Source organism: Vidua chalybeata, chromosome 11 (assembly GCF_026979565.1).
Source record: "Vidua chalybeata isolate OUT-0048 chromosome 11, bVidCha1 merged haplotype, whole genome shotgun sequence".
NCBI lineage: Eukaryota > Metazoa > Chordata > Aves > Passeriformes > Viduidae > Vidua > Vidua chalybeata.
In genome coordinates this window covers 1,470,704-1,488,019 of record NC_071540.1, presented here as the reverse complement: position 1 = coordinate 1,488,019, position 17,316 = coordinate 1,470,704, and the positions used below count along the sequence as shown (strand labels likewise).

General features: G+C 44.7%; 2 protein-coding genes across 5 annotated transcripts; one reads left to right on the top strand and one right to left on the bottom strand.

Moving 5' to 3' along the window:
* Positions 1–44: 44 nt before the first annotated feature.
* On the bottom strand, positions 45–3,485 carry CKLF (chemokine like factor). 2 transcript variants are annotated; one of them, XM_053953285.1, is made up of 4 exons: positions 3,172–3,485; positions 2,937–3,095; positions 2,018–2,113; positions 45–437 (listed from the first exon to the last, which is right to left on the bottom strand). In XM_053953285.1, the coding sequence occupies exons 1-4, from the start codon at positions 3,325–3,327 to the stop codon at positions 309–311; spliced, it is 540 nt and encodes a 179-aa protein (XP_053809260.1). In that variant the 5' UTR covers positions 3,328–3,485; the 3' UTR covers positions 45–308. The 2 variants fall into 2 exon arrangements, with proteins under 2 accessions (XP_053809260.1, XP_053809261.1); XM_053953286.1 differs by lacking the exon at positions 2,018–2,113.
* TK2 (thymidine kinase 2) lies at positions 3,403–16,789 on the top strand. Of its 3 annotated transcripts, XM_053953281.1 has the most exons (11): positions 3,403–3,547; positions 4,267–4,304; positions 5,059–5,133; positions 6,507–6,560; positions 8,522–8,611; positions 9,960–10,033; positions 12,570–12,658; positions 12,956–13,035; positions 15,183–15,263; positions 15,657–15,798; positions 16,598–16,789. In XM_053953281.1, the coding sequence occupies exons 1-10, from the start codon at positions 3,451–3,453 to the stop codon at positions 15,753–15,755; spliced, it is 777 nt and encodes a 258-aa protein (XP_053809256.1). In that variant the 5' UTR covers positions 3,403–3,450; the 3' UTR covers positions 15,756–15,798; positions 16,598–16,789. The 3 variants fall into 3 exon arrangements, with proteins under 3 accessions (XP_053809256.1, XP_053809255.1, XP_053809257.1); XM_053953280.1 differs by having other exon boundaries at positions 15,657–16,789; XM_053953282.1 differs by lacking the exon at positions 3,403–3,547 and adding an exon at positions 3,563–3,709 and having other exon boundaries at positions 15,657–16,789.
* The last annotated feature ends 527 nt before the right edge of the window (positions 16,790–17,316 follow it).

Genomic DNA, 17,316 nt, shown 5'->3' with positions numbered 1-17,316 from the left:
TTTTTACACTTAGTAAATAAATAAGATTAAATAATGCACTTAAGCCCGTTTGTATTTTCTTTTTATTAGAGAAAGAAGACAACCATGAAAATAATTTTCATACCAGTAAAAACATAAGTAAGTTTAGAAAAACACGACAATTTTCTCTGAAACTTTAACTGGTGAACTTGCAACGCTGAAAGTGCATTTGGAAAACTACAAAACCTTATGAATGATACTTGCAGAAACATCAGTGCACAGGAAATTCAAAAGTGTGCATGTGAAAATACAAATGCTTTAAAAGAGAGTGGGAAAACAGAATGGAGAACTCATTCTTCCACTGACATGTAATTCTTATTGGCAGGAGCACTCCTTCCTCTTGCTTTATCAAGGCTAATCTTCTTCCAAAGAAGAACCACGTTGGCAATGCAGAGAACAAGCAATATGAGACCCAACACCTATAAAAATTACCATAAAATTAGTTCCCCCAATCAGTCTCAAACTTTTACTGTAGTGACTCATCAGTAAACACATCTTCCTAACTTGGTTCTGGCCATGAAAATGTATGTGATTTGAAATAGCTGATAAATTAAGTAACACCCACATTTACATCCCATCGGCCTTTCAGCCTGCTCTGTTTGATGTTTGGGTCAGGCCTTGGAGGTAGTGTGGTGCTCTCCTTGAAAGCTAAGCTAATGCTGCATTATGCCAGACAATGCTTTTATCTTAAATGAAAGCCCTTCTGTCCCTTTAAGGGTTGCTTAATTAATGGGACCGGCCCTGAGAAAAGTCAAGGGGAAAACTCAGTATTCCTAGAAACAAGCCCAGCAGGAAAATGCTCTTTTCCTCTGAAGCTCTGAATGGGAAACATATTCCAAATTGAAGAAAATGTACTAAATTATTTAAAAATAAGACAACCTCAGGCAGCTAACTGGAAAAATGTGTTTGCAGAGAAGCCACTGAGTTAACTCACTCAGCTCCTGCCCTTCAGCTCCATCTCACATGCACACTTGGGTTTTTTATGCAAGCACTGAATTATCTGATCAGGGGAGTTATTTTCAGGAGAGCTCTTGGGAGAGCACAGCTCAGGCAGTCTGTGCCTCAGGAGAACAGGCTGGGGGTGATTCTGTCTCTCCCAACACTCAAGATGTCACATGTTCCACCCAAACTTGTGTTCCCAGCTACCTGCTCAGTCTCCTGCTCCCACCTTTAATTTCTGTGAACTTCACAACTGAGAATATAAATTCTATTCCAGCACAGTCACTCTATCAGAAAGTCTCCTTTTTGCTTAGAATGTCATTGCCAGTGAAGCCATCAGCTTTCCCCTTCATCATGTCCTGAGTTTGAAAGAGCTCTGTGGCAGGTTTTAGGTTTCTTTTGGTTGCTTGTCACATTTCAGCTTATCTTGTACTTCTAGAGACTTTCAAAACTGAGGGGTTTTCTTCCCCTCCTTATTGTTTATTAAGGTTAATTACATTAATTGCCATTTGAATTAAAAATACCAGTTACTTAAACTATTAAACTGATTTCATCTTAAGAACACAAAATTCTTATAATCATAGTATGAACAAAACCCCTTTTTAACTGACATAATTCCTCAGGTTGCATAAGAAAAAACAGTGTACATGCCAGGAGGGAGGTACCAGCATGTCTGTTAAAAAGTTTCAGCTCTTTTTAGGACAGTTGGCATTTTTTCTCAAGTAGTAACCAAACTGGGTAGTCCTAAAAGAGCTAGGGATTCTCCCACCTAGGATTTCAAGCTATGGTAGCAAACGTAGGTTACTTAAAAACTCTAGAAATTTTCTGTGTTTCAGTACTTCTCTGCAGTAATTCCTAAGTCTTGTAACATCTTTAGATTACTAGAAATGTGAGGATTATTTTCTTTTAGTGAGATGCTCTGAATGTATCTTGTTTGCTACTGCTGAGAGTGCTCTTCCAAGACAGTTGTTTGCATGGCCCTACCACAATGTGAGCGTACTAAGAGGGTCAAATCGCAGCACTCTAAGAACTGAAATTCATTAACGATGTTCCTACTTACTCCTCCAGCCAATGTCCCCTTGTTGGTCTTGACTATTATTGCAAACAAGCCCACAACGAGGAGGAACAACGCTGCAATCACCGAGTTGAAAATATCCTGAAACAGCCAGTGGAAGCAAAATATTTATTCTGAAATATAGGCCTGAAGGTGTGTGGAGAGCTTCCAGCAGAGAAGGGAGTTAAAAACAGCTCGACTGCCATGAAAACAGAGCTACAGCAATATCTGTGTGAGAGGACACTGACACCCAGTGGTCTGATTGCAAAAAGAGCGTTTATAGTAAAAGTTCCTTGTTTTACCATTCTTCTGTTGTTTTTGCATCAAATTTTTGCGGCTTGGCTACATCTGATACACTGAAGCAGCAAATACATGTACAAAAGAGAGGTAAGAGGAGAACTTGTTAGTATTTGAGTGAAAATGTGTGACTAATTTGTGATGTGAAGATGTTACACAGCGAGACAAACGGTGCCTGTGCTGGGAGGGGCTGTTATCAGATCCAGCAGCCATCCAGGAACTGATGGAACAGAATGCTCCCTTAGGAAAAACTGCCTCAACCTCCACACAACTGGGGCTTGCCTTACCTGTACAGAAACAATCACTGAGCCTCTGACAATGTCCCCTGGGACAGGTGATCCCTCCTGGTCACAGGCCTGCTGGTGCTCACAGCCAGCGGCCACAACAGCCAAGGGACAGCATGACTCACAGCCAGGGGACAGGAGAACCTACAGCTACGGGACACCGGGGACAGTGGTACCCACAGCCAGGAGACAGGAGAACCCACAGTTAGGGGACATTGATACTCACGGCCGGGGGATATGGGTACCCAGAGTCCATCAATACTCACGGCCGGGGACACGGGTACTCACAGCCATCAGTACTCACAGCCAGAGCACCCCGGCACTCGGAGCCCACGGGTACTCACAGCCAGCGGCCAGAAGAGGCACCGCATCCGCACGTCGAGCTTCAGCAGGTAGAGCAGCAGGAACAGGACGGTGATCACCGTCTCCATGCCGGCCAGCGCCGTGCAGGCCTCGTGCGCGCCCGAGGCCACGAAGCAGATGAGGACGGTCAGCGCCACCACCTGCGGGACAGGAGGGGACGGGGATCAGCGCCGGCCCGGGCCTTGCCCGCGGGTCCCGGGCCGCCCCCGGCCGTACCGTGCGGGCGATCTTCAGCACGCCCCGCGCCGAGCGGGGAAAGGCCCGGTCCACTTCCAGCAGCGCCATGGCGGCCGAACGGCCCGGGCGGTGCGCGGCGGGACCGGGACCCCGGGACGATGCCGGGGCTGATCCCACAGGTGATCCCGAGGCCATCGCCGGCGCCAAACCAGCCCCGCCTCAGAGCGCCGGGGCGGAGGAAGTGATGGCTCGGCGGCGGAAGGGCCGGGGCGGGGCGGAGCCGGTCCGGTGCGGTCCGGGAGGCAGCGGGGATGGGCTATGTGGCGGCGGGGCGCGGCCTGGGCGTGGGGCCGGCGGGGCGCGGGCAGTGCCGTGCCGGGCCCCTCAGCGGGCGGGCCTCGCGCCGCTGCCGACCGTAAGTACGGGGCGGAACCGCGGGCCGGGCTGGGCCGGGCTGGGCCGGGCGCCCCTGGGCCCGGCTTTGGCTTCCTGCGGGCCCTCAGGATGCGCTGGAGCGGCTTCGGGGGAGCCGGAGCGGGGTCAGACCCGGGCGCGGCTCCGGGGGAGCAGCAGAGAGGTCAGAGTCTGGAGCGGCTTTGGAGCAGCAGGAGCGGGGTCAGACTGGAGCTCTGACCGGGGGTGACTGCCGAGCCCGTCCCTGCCTTCCTGCCATGCTTGGTCTTGTAAGCTCAGCTTGGCTTGGATGGGGTTTTTACTGCTCTTTTGAAGTGTGAGGTGCTCGTTTAGGAGCTGCTCTGTAATCCTCACCCTTATCCCGCCGGGCCTCTGAGGCCCGTGGGTGCTGCTCCAACTGGTCTTTCTAAAATTAATTTTTCCCCTGTGCAAACCCACTGAGGAGCAGCAGATGTAGCAAAAACCTGGAGACAGTGTGAGCACTCACCCTCGGACTCTTGTCAGTGTCAGGGACAGTGGAGAACTGTAGCGAAATCTGTGTCAGTCGGTGCCACAATGTGTTTGTCACATGACCCAATAATTAGAAAATCTTGACGGCTGATAATTTAGAAAATAGTCAAGGGAACCTAAAACTGGCCTGGAGGGTCTCACAGTAAAAGACTCAGTGTAACTAGGTTATGAGACCGCTTTGATTTTAACTGTTGTTTATTTCCATTCTAGATAAGCATCTGATAAAAAAAGATGCTAGAAAGAGAATTGTAAGTATTTGCATTTTGTTCAGTAAACAAAGTAAAAAAGTACAGTGTCTTTCATTGTAATTCCATTATAAATTGAGTGTGTGTGTATTGGCAACCATAGGCTGTAGATAGATGTGTCACTGTGTAGTGGTGGGTCTGTCACTGGGTGATGCTCTGTGCAAGGCTACGCTGGTCTAGTTCTGAAAAATGTAGTAAAATTGGGGGACATCTGTGCAAAAATTGTGAGGCCTTGTGTCAGGACAGGTGGCAGTTTGGGTTCAGTGTTGCATGTGTAGCCTTGCCATTGCCTTATATAATCCCCCCGGGCTATAAATCATTTTAAGGCAGTTGAAAAAAAATCTCTTAGTTTATTTTAGTTGTTTAGATTTCAGAAAATAAAAATGTGATCCCTCTTAAGGTTTAAGCTATCTATATAATGGATGCTGAAGTTATTACTTCAGCTGGCACTTATTTGCAGTTGAGAGTCAGGTCTCTGAGGTGGGTTGTGGAGAGTGAGGAGCAGCAGGTGACCCTCTGGAACCCTTGGGGTCCTGGGAAGGGGAAGGAAGCTGGAAGCAGGACAGGGGCTGGCTGTGGGAGTTGCAGGGAGGGAAAAAGTCGTGGTCTGGGAGAGTCACAACATCCAAACGGATCCCCATGAAATAATCTCTTCCCAGTGTAGGAAGCTGGCATTGCAACGGGCAGGGGGCATTTGTAACACGCTGTCACTGCTCTGCCACAGTGTGGGTCTCAAAGTGACTCTGTTTTTCACCAGATCTGTATTGAGGGCAACATTGCCAGTGGAAAAACAACATGCCTGGATTATTTTGCACAAACTACCAGCATTGAGGTACTGGACGCACATTTCTTTGTCCTTATTTCCCTCACTGAGCAGCTGCTTGTCTTTGATCCAACATGACCTTGTGTGCATGAGGAGGGAGCAGCAGGGGCTGAGCCAGGGGCTTGCTGGGGCTTGCTGGGGCACCACCCCAACTTTTTAAAGTCAAATTGCAGCAGAGAAATGTAGATCACATGTAGTATGTACTGGATGCCAAAATACCAGTAAAACCTGTGAATCAGTGTTTGTGCCTTTATAAAATAACAGCAACCTACAGAGCATGGGCATGTTTGGACTTGCCTGTTTGCCATTTCATGTCACTGAATCTCAGATGAGTCTGGTAAAAGCAAAGTAAAGAATTATTATGTAAAAATACCTATGCCATGTAACAGAGATCCCAGTGAATAGATGGCTTTTTTAAAAAAGAAAATCTGTTAGAACTGTTTCAGGAGATTTCTTAGACTCATCTGGTATTTGATTTTGTGTTGTTTAGAACCAGGTTAGGGGAAGGGCAGGCTTGCTGCATTTTAAACAAAATCAAGGTCAAACCTCAGTGAGCAATTGTTCTTGTACAACAGATATTAATGCTTTCCCCAACAGACCTGGCAACACATTTGGCAATAAGTTTTAGGAGTCCTCATAGAAATGCTGGGTTGCCAGGTGTTATTTGGTAATTTGACAGGAATTATCCTTATGAAGTAATTAACTGTTAATCCAAAGGATAACAGACTTTAATTTGCATACAGTGCAGCATTTTTAAGTAGCTACTTAAGTTCCCAGGCTGATGAGATTCTCTTCGGCCTGACTCTATAGTATTATTGCAGATTTGGACCCTATTTGAACCAGGCAGGTCTCTTGTGATTTTACTTATTCAGGGTAGAAGCTTTTCTGATTAATTTTGTAAAAGATTTGAATAAATTTTTGTTTGTTAGAACATAAAAATAAAATGAAAACGAGTGTGGTAGCAGTCTGATCCTCTTCCTTTGCTGACAAGTATTACTTCCAGAGAAGTTAATTTGTGAGGGGATGGGCTTGTCATTGAAATGCTAAGTATCTGCTAAGCTGTGCTTTCCCTTTCGTGGCACTGATTTTGACTCAAAAAAAAAAAATTCTCTCCAGGCTTATGAGTAATCTTACCAGTGTTTAAAAATGCTAAGAAGACTTTGGATATTGTTATGTCTCTATTTTTAGCAGTGTTCATTATTACCTTCTGTGTTACAGAATTCAGTGCTGGTTTTTTGAGTGTGATGAGCTTTCCAATACAAGTCCTGAATACTCTGATTTACTGCACAAGTATTCCTTAAAAATAGTTGTACACTTGTACGGTCACACTGAGTATCTTGAATCTAAGATGTGTTTAACATGGAGTAATTCTTTTTAACCAGGTTTTGAAGGAACCCTTGACCAAGTGGAGAAATGTTCGAGGTCATAATATCCTGGTAAGTGGCAGAAATTATTTCTGCAGTTACAGTTCTGTTCTTTTAGCAAGACATGTGTGATGGCTTTTTATCAGCCAGCAAAACTGCTACAAAAGGTGTGATCCAAATCTCACACAGCAAAAACTAAAGCTCCACGAAGCAAAAGAGCTTCTGCTGTGATTAAGACATGCATGTAATAGAAACATTGCACATAAAATGTGGTTTTGGCAAGGACTGGGTGTCTGGTAGGGTGAGTTAAAGCAATTCCCAGGAAGGTAAGCCCTGACTGTGGCAGTTGTTTCTAAATGTGCTTGTGCCTGTTACAAAGAAGGGAAGGATGTCACTCGAGGTGGGGTGAGTGAGAGCTGGATCTGGTCAGTTAATGTTGTTGGACTGGAGTTCTGTGAACAGTTCTGGTGCCCCCAACATAAGAAAGACATGGAACTGTTGGAGTGAGTCCAGAGGAGGCCATGGAGGTGCTGAGGGGACTGGAGCACCTCCCCTGTGGAGCCAGGCTGGGCGAGCTGGGGCTGCTCAGCCTGGACAGGAGAAGGTTGTGTGGAGAGCTCACAGCTCCTTCCAGGGACTGAGGGGCTGCAGGGAACCCAGAGAGGGACAATTCCTCAAGAACTGCAGTGCCAGGACAGGGGGGGGGAAAGGGGACAAATTTAAAGAAAGGTAGTTTAGGTTGGATGTATGGAAGAAAGTCTTCCCTGGGAGGGTGGGCAGGCCCTGGCACAGGGTGCCCAGAGCAGCTGTGGCTGCCCCTGGATCCCTGGCAGTGCCCAAGGCCAGGTTGGACATTGGGGCTTGGAGCAGCCTGGGACAGTGGAAGGTGTCCCTGCCATGGCAGGGGTGGCACTGGGGGGGCTTTAAGGTCCATTCCAACTCTTTAACACTGCATGAATCTGTGATCCTGTGGCTGCTGCAGGTAAGGAAAATTCAGCCCAGTGAGGAGTTGAGGGCTTCCATTGTCTTTTGGGTGGCCAAGGCTTCTTGAACTGTTCCCCCCAGGATGTCCTTGGTCCCAGCTACAGCTGCCCACTGGCCTTGCTGGGGTGCTGGAAGTGGTCCCTGCTGTCAGCCCTGTGCTTGGGGCTCAGCCACTGTGCAGAAACCCCAGTGTGGCTGAGACAGGGGTCTGTGCTAAGGCTCTGCAATCTGCATTGTGGACACACCCCAAGCCATATTTGCCCTGACATCTGTTAAATACCATCAGTGTTGGCACAGGCCCTCTGGAACAGTAAATTATCCCTCCTAGGAGTTGCTAATGCCTTTCTGATTGTTAGTAAAGGGGTGGGGCATGTGTTGCAGGATCCCACAGCACCTTTGGAGTGCTGAGAAAGTCTGATCTTGGCAGGGAGCAAAGCAGAAGGTCAGACCTGTGGGCTGAAGCTTTGCTGCTGGCTTAAAACTTGTCACCTCAGCCAACAGACACTGAATGATGTTTTATTTTGAGTGAGATCCTTTTTCTGCTGTGCAGGATAGGTTGTATGTAAGTTCTATGTGTGTGGAATTGCAGCAATCAGAAAGTGGAACAGCTACCTGAGAGCTGCTGTGAGGATGCTTTGGGAAGAACAGCTGCCTGCATTAAAGGACACCTTTTCTGAGGCCCAGACCGAACTTAGAACCCTGTATGATTTCTGGATGCACTGGGTGTACTGAGGGTCTGTCAGGGCACAAAAATAGAGGAGTAGATGGGGTTTTTTTCATGACTTTGTTATGACTGTTCCATGTGCAGAGTAACTAATTCCTGCTGACTTCAGCCAGCCTCCCACTCAGTGTCTGTAGGGACAGGGCTGTAATTCTGCATCTCCATTGTGGAGAGCAAATGATCACTTCATTTTGGTCGAACCTGATGTTTTAGTGCACTTCTTAGAGCCATGCTGTTGTAGGGAAAAAGCTTCCTAAATACCCAACTTCCTGTTGTGCTGTTTGTCCTAACAAATGTCCATCTGTCCTGCTTCCATCTCTGACCCCAGGGCTTAATGTACCAGGATGCATCCAGGTGGGGGATAACTCTGCAGACCTATGTCCAGCTGACCATGCTGGAGCAGCACACTAGGCCCATGGTAAGGAAACTTCTTTTAATTTTCAGAGTAATTAGATGTGGTTATGAGCGCTAAATCCTGTTAACCTTGTGTTCAAGAGTTAGGATGCTGTGTGCATTCATTCTTTGTTCCTGCAGTGAGTAGGAATTTCTGTGGTGCAGACATTGATATGCTCAGCGTGTGCTCTGGGGGTAAAACCTCTGCTTCCTGCCTGCTCACAACTTCCCCAAACTGATCCTGCTATTTGGGCACACCGTCCAGGGCTAGGCTTGTACAAATCTCTTCCTCATTTTATGTCAGTGACTTGTCTGTAATTTCATTATTTCAAATCTTTGGCAAACACCAAGTAATCTCGTGTTAGAATTCATAGTACTGCTTCGTGCTGCCTAGTACAAAATTAGCCATTGCTTCTTCTGTTTATGCAAAATACTTCCACTACCATTTTCTATTCATTTTTCAGGGGTTGACATCCTTTTTTTTTCCTCATATTTTTTTTTCTTTTTTTTAATATTAAATTTCACATCCTACCTTTTTATCAAGATTTCTCTATTCTTTTCTCCTTCAAACACCTTTTGTTACATTCTATGCTGTCTTCCATTCCCTGATTACAAGACCTGGTCTTAGATGCCATGCTTATATTTTACTCATTGTTCTTATGTTCTGTTTTCTGAGTTTGTGTTGGGGCAGACTTTTGGCAGTGCCAAATATGAAAGTGACACACATAATCATTATGTTTTTGGAAGAAGTGTTTTTCCAAGACAATAGAAATCCTGTTCTGTTGGAGAAGAAGTTCATTCAAGAATTCCTGAGGATTTCCCTCTGTTTCAATCTTTGCTTTTTTGTCATTTGAGCCTTGTTGGAGCCATTTTTGCTTTGTTAATGTGCAGAAACCTGGATGAGAAGTTGCTCTGCAAGGCCCAGGAGTGTCAGAGGATCTCCCTGCTCCAGCATGAAGTGCTGGTGGAACACGTGCAGGACTGGCTGAGGCCAGGGCTCTGTCAGCTGCAGTTACTTCTTTTAAAAGTCCTGCTTCCTTTCTTGACCGTGTCTGATGTCAGCCCTGTGCTGTGACCCAGCAATGCATGGGATGTGGCAGCACTTTGGGGAGCAATAATTCCCATTGTCCTGCAGATCCCAAATGGATTGCTGTCTTTTTGTACCCTGAGTTACCTTCTTCTGCTCAGCTGAATGCTGAGCACTTGGCTTTGAACTGGTGTCTGAATAACAAATCAGAGTAAGATCAGGAGTCCTTGTTTGCTTTGTGGTTCCCACCCTCCCAGTAAGTTTGTTTCTCACAAGATTTGAAAATGGTGTTTCATATGTGCCATATGAGTGAGAAAAATGACAAGAGTCAGGTTTTGTGTTGCAGATTTCCCCCATAAGGATGATGGAGCGGTCGATTCACAGTGCAAAACACGTTTTTGTGGAAAACCTCTATCGAAGGTATGGGATATGGTTTTCTGCTTTACTTTCTTGGATTCATTATTTTAAATATATATCTAATCAAATTATAATTTCTTCGGTAATGTGCTGCATTTAAGGGGCCTGTGAAATCTGCCAGTTCTGTGTTGGAGTGGCACTGTGTTTGGTATGGGCTGTGCTTCCCATTTCCTGTAGGACTCTGGAAAATCTTCTTCAGCAGTGCTCCTGAGTATTTAGCACTCAGTATTATTTAGACACCATCTGTTGACGTTATCTGCTCTCCAGCTGAATACCCAAATCTTGCTTGAATCAACCACATGCTGGACAGGTAAAAAACCACAAAGATAGACTAAGACTGTAGGAGGGAGAGAACTGGGGCAGTGTTATCCAGCCTGGCATCCAGGATTGGCATTTCTTGCAAGCGGGATCTCAAGTCCTGTGCTCTTGCTCAGAATCAGGATTAATAAGATCAAAATAGATTGTGAGCCTTGGTAGGCTGTGAGTAAAGAAAGGAGCAATTACAAGAGTTACACCTAACTGCCCTAGGTGTAACTTGCCCTTCCCAAAGTAACTGAAATAGTGCAGGAATCAGGGCTTTGTTTGTTTGGAATGCTGGCCTCCTGTCGAGGAATGTATGTGACAGATGGGTTTTGCTGGGTTTTTCAGTGGCCTTGAGGGACAAATCCAGTTTGTGCCACAAGGTGTCATCCATGCTGCATGAGCACCTCTCTGCCACGGAAAAGCCTTTGGAAGTTACTCATCCCAGTCCACACACAGTGCAAGCAGCCTGAAATGTCCTCTTTTTTTGTTACTGGCTTCTTTTGTCATTCTAGACAAACTGCCTTTTTCCCAAAGACTTAGTTGTCATGAGGCTAAATCTGTTTGTGGCAACACTGTGAGTTAATAATAACAACAATTTTAAGGGCATCTAAGATGTTTTGTGGCTTCAGTACTTTTTAAATGTTGAAAAAAAGGCATTTGCTCTGTTTTGTTACAGCAAGCTAGAAGGCAACTGATAGCACCAACAGCAAGCCAAAAGAAAAGGATGTGTAAAAGGATTATAGCTAAAACAAGGAATAATTGAGGAATGTATGAAAGTAGCTGTTTTGTGACACATTAAAAAATGAGTCAGTCTGGCTGTGTTAGGTGAGTCTTAAGTGTGTGCACATGAGTGTGCAGAGTGTGCTGTAGGTAAGCACTGCAGTTCACTGTCCCTCTGAGTCCATCACTGGTTAGGATAGAAACTCTGTTCATGTTGGACTTAGGCAGTAAAAACCTGACTTGGTAGCAGTCAAATTCCAGCAAACTTTGGTAATGTAAACACCATTTGGTGCTTTTTATATACCCTGTATCTTTATGGATCTTGAGCCAGAGTCCTCTCAGGATTACCCAGGGAAAGCAAAGATGTGCTGTCCATAGGGCAGGTCAGTGCAGAATTGACCTGGATGTATTTGTCTTTTAGGGTAAGAACAGTGGAGCTTTTTCTTATTTCTAGTTCCTTTCAGCCTTCCTGTTTCCTCCATCTATCCTGTAGAAAAGTAGCTCAATCAGTTTGGCTGATGTAGATCCCTGCTACCCAGAATTGATGTGACTATCAAGAGGAGCAGCAGTGACCAATGTTACCCCACTTGTGGATGGCAGATCAAAAGGGGATGTGGTACAAACAGGGATTTTGCTTTTTTCCATACTTAGGGAAATATATTTATTACTTTTGCTCAATTTTGCAAGTGATCAAAGCAAGTTGCCAGGGGACTGGTTTAGAAATCCGTGGAATATTTTTTTCAGTCCTATTTAAAATGGCCTAACTGGTGTTAATCATTCAGCTAGAGGGCACAGGAGCCTCCCACCTCCATCTTCTTAACATTTTTTTCTATTGCAGAAGTGTTTAGGAAAGAATATGGGGTATGTGTTACTGCCACCAGTTTTGAAGAGAGGATACTGTAAAATTAGTAATATTTGACAATCAGGAACATGGTAATAAGTGAAAATTGAGACACTAATAAAAACATAGTATGTGATTCTTAACATGTCCTCAGTAACTCCCTTTTACTTTAGTTCTCTGATACTTTATTGTTGCTGAGATTACTTTGAGACATTTGTCTCCAACATTCTGTGCTCTTGAGTTCAGAGTTAAGCATATTGAATATTTCACTACTTTTTCCACAAATATTTCTTACAGTGGGAGTAAATTTATTGACACATTGACATTATATTTTTGCTGCCTTTTACTGTGGCTTCTGTAAAGAATTCTTGGTGCTGCTCAATAAATCCAGCCCTTCTGGTGACATGCCCTGGGATAGATTTGAACTGATGCTGACACAGAGAACCTGAGCAATAAATACCATTGAGTAATTAAAGAAAAAAAAAAAAAGGAAAATATTTGGTCTTTCTATTTTATAAACAATGGTTTATGTGACCTTCAATTTGCATGGGCATGATGTTGGCCTTCTTTTTCAATGGGGAGGAATTCTGGTCAGGTGAGCAAAATGAGAGTTTGGAGTTGATCACTCTCTGCATGCTGCTCAGTGAGTGATGCCTCTTGTGTTTGTTTGTTCAGTGGAAAAATGCCAGAGGTGGATTATGCTGTCCTAAGTGAATGGTTTGACTGGATCCAGAACAACACTGATGTTTCAGTTGATTTGATAGGTAACATCTTGATGTGTCTGGAGGGCTGTGTTTGTGGTGGGTTTCCTTTCTGGGAGAAAAAAATTTCTAAACCAAAAATTCTTGTTTCTTGGCTCATAAATAATCACATTATTCAGTATAAAAGTGACCACCATTAGACAGCTTGGGTTTGTGGGTGGTTCATGGTAGTGCCAAAGGGGAGGTCCAGTGTTGGTACCCAAGCGAGGATCCTTCCCTTCTATAGTTTGTGAAGTGAGTTTCTTATTTGCTTTTAAAGCTGATCCTTGAACATAGCTATTAACATTTTTGTTCCTGCAGTTTATTTGCAGACATCTCCTAAAGTTTGTTATGAGAGGCTAAAGACACGATGCAGGGAAGAGGAAAAAGTCATTCCTTTGGTAAGGAGTTCCTCTGATATATGTGCTTACAAGGAGCTTTGAAAAGGAACGATTCCAATCTAAATACTAAAATTGTACCCTGAGTGTATTGCCAGAATGTGGTGCAGTCTCCTGGATGGGTCCGTGTCTCACAAACGGGACAGGACCCTGACTGGCTGCAGACTGAGGATTTGTTATCTGTCTGTATCATACAAGCAAAAAGCAAGAGACACAGGAAAATAACAACATCCGTGCAAACACGGATCAGAGGCAAGATGACAGCCCATGCAAAGCCTTTTTCTACATATTCCTTGAACCAATAGCATAAAAGAAAAGGTGTAAAGTCATTAACCAATTAGAAAAGGACCCACGTGGGTTTAACATTAACAAAAGGACTTCTATGAACCTCAAACAATACACAATAATTCATTCCTTAAGATTGAAACTTTTTCTATCTTTGCAAAGCATATATCTAGGACTTTTCACATCTTGAGCTATCAATAAGTTCTTGTTCTTTCTTGTTCCTTGTGATAAATATAAATGTATTCACTTGGTTCTTAACTTCCTAGCTTACTCATGAAAAGGTTTAGAAATTTCCCAGCCTTTCTCCGCTTTATGTCTACTTTCTGGGGCCTTTCTGCACTTTCTAAAGTCTTTTACCTTTTTATATTCCTACAATTCCCCCTCTCTTTTTCTACCCTAAATAAACCATCTTTGACTCGTCACTTATTTACTACCTTGCGTTACATAGCTTCACTACTGTATATATTTCTTACCCTAGGAAAAAATGTTATAAACTTTCTATATAAAGGCACTTCTTTTTTTGTTTACTTTAAGATCTATCACTTTAACTTAAAGCATTATCAATGCTGTGTAAAATCAGGTTTAGTATCTGCATCAGGTTTTGACAAATCTCGACCTTTCTAAGGTCTCAATTCAAAGGCTAAATTTGTGAGTGACTCTAATTCTATTGCCTCTGTGAGGTTTTGTCTACTTTCTAAGATGTTTCTACACTTTCTAAAGTCTTTTACCTTTTTATATTCCTACAGTGCAGCTGTTTCCACTGCAAACTAAACCCTGAATATTGAATTTTGACTTATTTTTAAAAAATGATCTGTCATGCATGCTGACTCTCCCAGGCGTTCTGCTGTAGTAATCAGTGCACTGTAGCTGACTTTAGGTGCAGCATTAATCAACTGGTAATCTTCTCTACGATGTAAAAGTCAATTGCCTTTGTACCAGGAAATGGTGCAGAAGCACCCAGGTGAAGCACAGGTGCCTGGCCTTGCAGGTGCTGAGGTTTCCGTGGGCACTTTGCTGTCTGCTCCCACCAGGATGTTTGTACATGAAAAGTGTCTCTGCTATGGCTGAAAGGGAGCAGCTCCCTGAAAACTGTGAGCTTGGGAATCTGCTTTAAAACAGATGATGGTGATGGAACATTTCTGTGCCAATTCACAGCATGGCCCCTCATGCCACAAGGCTTCTAAAGAAGCCTGACCAGACATGAATGCAGTTCCCTCTGCAGCTCTGGGTGGGTGGCTCAGGAGAAGCAATTGTCAGTTGAAGATCTATGCAAAGAGCTAAATTTTGGGCCATGTGAAATTTTGAGACTAAATCCTCCTGTAATGGATTTGAAGAGCCCTTGTGGTATTTTGCAGCTCTGCTGAAGAGGAGGGGAGCAGTTATGATTGAGCAACGTGAAGTGGTCTCCATGAAGAAAAAAGCCAGTTCATGACAGGCAGAAGAGCTTTTAGAGGAAATTGAGTTACAAGAAAGTGAACTGGGAATTCTAGGGAAATGTACTGACACAGAAAGTGCCTCCCATACTTATTCTTTGCAGCCTTGCCCTTTTTGTCCTTACTTTGTTGTAGTTTTCTCTGTAAAATCTTGAACCACATTTTACCTGTGGGAGAGAATTATGGTTGCTTGATCTTAAAAGGAGCTGAGAGCCCTGTTCTCCTGTAAGCTGTGTCTTTGAGGTCTTCCTGGAGTTAAACTTTGTACTGGGAATTAATTTTTCTCAAAAACCTTACGCTTTTTATTTTTTGTTAGTGGAAGATATGTGTTACAGGCTTTTATATGTGTCCCTTAACTATTTCCCAAATGGATAAATATTGCAATGTGTGTCATCCCTGGGCATTTGTATTATTCTAATGCCTCTTTTCTAGGAATATTTAGAAGCTATTCATGAGCTCTACGAAGAGTGGCTTATTAAACGTGCACTGTTTGAAGTTTCCTGCCCAGTACTTGTGAGTATTATTTTGATTACAACCAATCAGGCATGTAGGGGATTGTGCTTTCCAAATAATAGGAGCATTGTTTAGTGGTAAAAGTAAATAAATCTGCTTTTCTGATAACCTTTGGGGAAGGACAACCTTAGACAAACATGGTAGCTCTTGGTGTATAGCACAAAAGTGGGGTCTGCCATCTCTGCAGTGGAATTTGAGGGGCTGCTCACTCGGATTGCTTGCAGGATCAGCTGTGGAGCTTCTCAGGAAATGCCAAATTCCCAGCAGAAAGCAGCTTGGGCAGATCCCTAGGAGTGTCCCAGTTTGGCTGCACTGGTAGTCCTGTTCTGTTCTGTTCAAAAGAAACCAAGTTTTATAGTGTCAGTTATTGCCAGTATTCATTTTCTCTCCAAGGTTATTGGAGCTGACCATGACATGCAGAAAATGGTAGAGAAGTATGAAGAAAACCGGGACCAAATACTGAACCCAGCTAACAGACAACGCTGTTTATAGAAGCCTGTGACTGTTGTATCAGAAATCATCTACTGAAGTCTGAGTTAGTATTTAAAATATTTAAATATAATGGGTATTGTTTTTATACTATGCTTTGTAGAACACTGTGGAAATGATCAGATACCAATCAGGAACAGAATGTGAACCAATTCCCTCTGTGTTTTTAGGTTTTCCATCAGCTTTACTGTGTCAGTTGTGTTCAACTAAAATATGGCTGTTTACTAAAATATGGCTGTTTACCTCATTTCCCACTTCACTGCTGCTTCCTAGAAGTGACTTTACTTTCTTCTTTTTTTTTTCCCCAAAGACAACCCTGTTTTTGTTATTTGAAATAAATGGTTTATTACAACATCCCTCTGAGGGAGGGTACCTCAGGTTTCTCTGAATGAGCCCCTTGGGGTGAAACACCACCAAATGGCCAGTGTGTGCTTGAGGGAGGTTTCTTTATGACAGAGCTGTGAGCCTGGCCCTGGGGCCCAGCAGATCACCCTGAGTGTGAGCACAGGGCATGGGTGGGATCACCATGGGATCAGCCCCCACCAGTCTGGGTTTAGGAGGGTGTCCAAGACTGAGCACCAAGATGTTTCCTATTACCATCCAGTAGCAGTTGCATCTGAACAGTTTTCCTTATCTCCTGTTAATAAGCCCATCAATGTCTCGCCTCATGACTCAGAGATAACACTCTCCAGGAGCCAGTTCTGTTTAACAGGTGATTAAGAACACACCTTGTGACTCAAAATAACATCAGCCCATTGTGAGATGCTCCGCCCAGGGGGAGAAGCTAGGCATTCCCACCTGGATAAATCCAGGGATTTCTAGACAGAAAGGCAGCCTTTCCACAGGTTTCCAAGAAGACACAACAACCACATCTGGCACTCCAAGAGGACTGTGGCCACTCCAATTTGGATTGCTACCAGCACGCTGGCCAAAGGGGTGTCAGGTTGTATTCTGACTTGGCCAGTGGTCTTCCTTTTGTATCATTGTGTGTATTTTTGTCTTTTGTTTTCCCTTTTCCCAATAAATTGTATTTCTGACTTAGAGTCTCTCACTGGTTTTGCTTTCAAACCAGAACAGAGGGGCAGGTCCTGCCTGGCCCACCTCATCTTCCCCAGCCACGTGTCCCTCCTGGTGGGTGAGGGAAAGGCTGTGGATGTGTCTCCCTGGAATTCAGCAGAGCCTTTGAGGCCCTCTCCCATGGCATCTCCTGGAGAAGCTGCAGCCCCAGCTTGGCTGGGATGGGACCTGGCTGATGGCTGGGCCCAGAGCAGTGGGAATGGGATCCCCTGGGATCCATGCTGGGAACAGCCCTGTTTAACCTTTTCTGATGGTCTGGAGGAGGGAGGGCACTGAGCTGACCCTCAGCTAGCTGGGGTGATGGCCCTTGGGTAGGAATGGGAAGGCTCTGCTGAGGCTCAGCCTCTGGCCAGGCTGGGTGGCTGTGCCAAGGCCACTGCCATGAGGTCACAGGGCAGGGGCCGCGCTCTGCACTGCAGCCATGCCGACCCTGCAGCTCCAGGGCAGTCCGGGCGTGGCACGCAGTGCTGGGGCTGGGTCACAGCGC

What these genes read in the sequence shown, in the direction of transcription:
- CKLF (XM_053953285.1), bottom strand. Translation starts at nt 3,327, where the DNA reads ATGGCCTCGGGATCACCTGTGGGATCAGCCCCGGCATCGTCCCGGGGT. An exon ending in TGCTGAAGATCGCCCGCACG is followed by an intron (nt 3,096 to 3,171) that starts GTACGGCCGGGG and finishes CCTGTCCCGCAG; the next exon opens with GTGGTGGCGCTGACCGTCCT. An exon ending in GCCTCTTCTGGCCGCTGGCT is followed by an intron (nt 2,114 to 2,936) that starts GTGAGTACCCGT and finishes TGGCTGTTTCAG; the next exon opens with GATATTTTCAACTCGGTGAT.
- TK2 (XM_053953281.1), top strand. Translation starts at nt 3,451, where the DNA reads ATGTGGCGGCGGGGCGCGGCCTGGGCGTGGGGCCGGCGGGGCGCGGGC. An exon ending in CACAAACTACCAGCATTGAG is followed by an intron (nt 5,134 to 6,506) that starts GTACTGGACGCA and finishes CTTTTTAACCAG; the next exon opens with GTTTTGAAGGAACCCTTGAC. An exon ending in AGGAAAAAGTCATTCCTTTG is followed by an intron (nt 13,036 to 15,182) that starts GTAAGGAGTTCC and finishes CCTCTTTTCTAG; the next exon opens with GAATATTTAGAAGCTATTCA.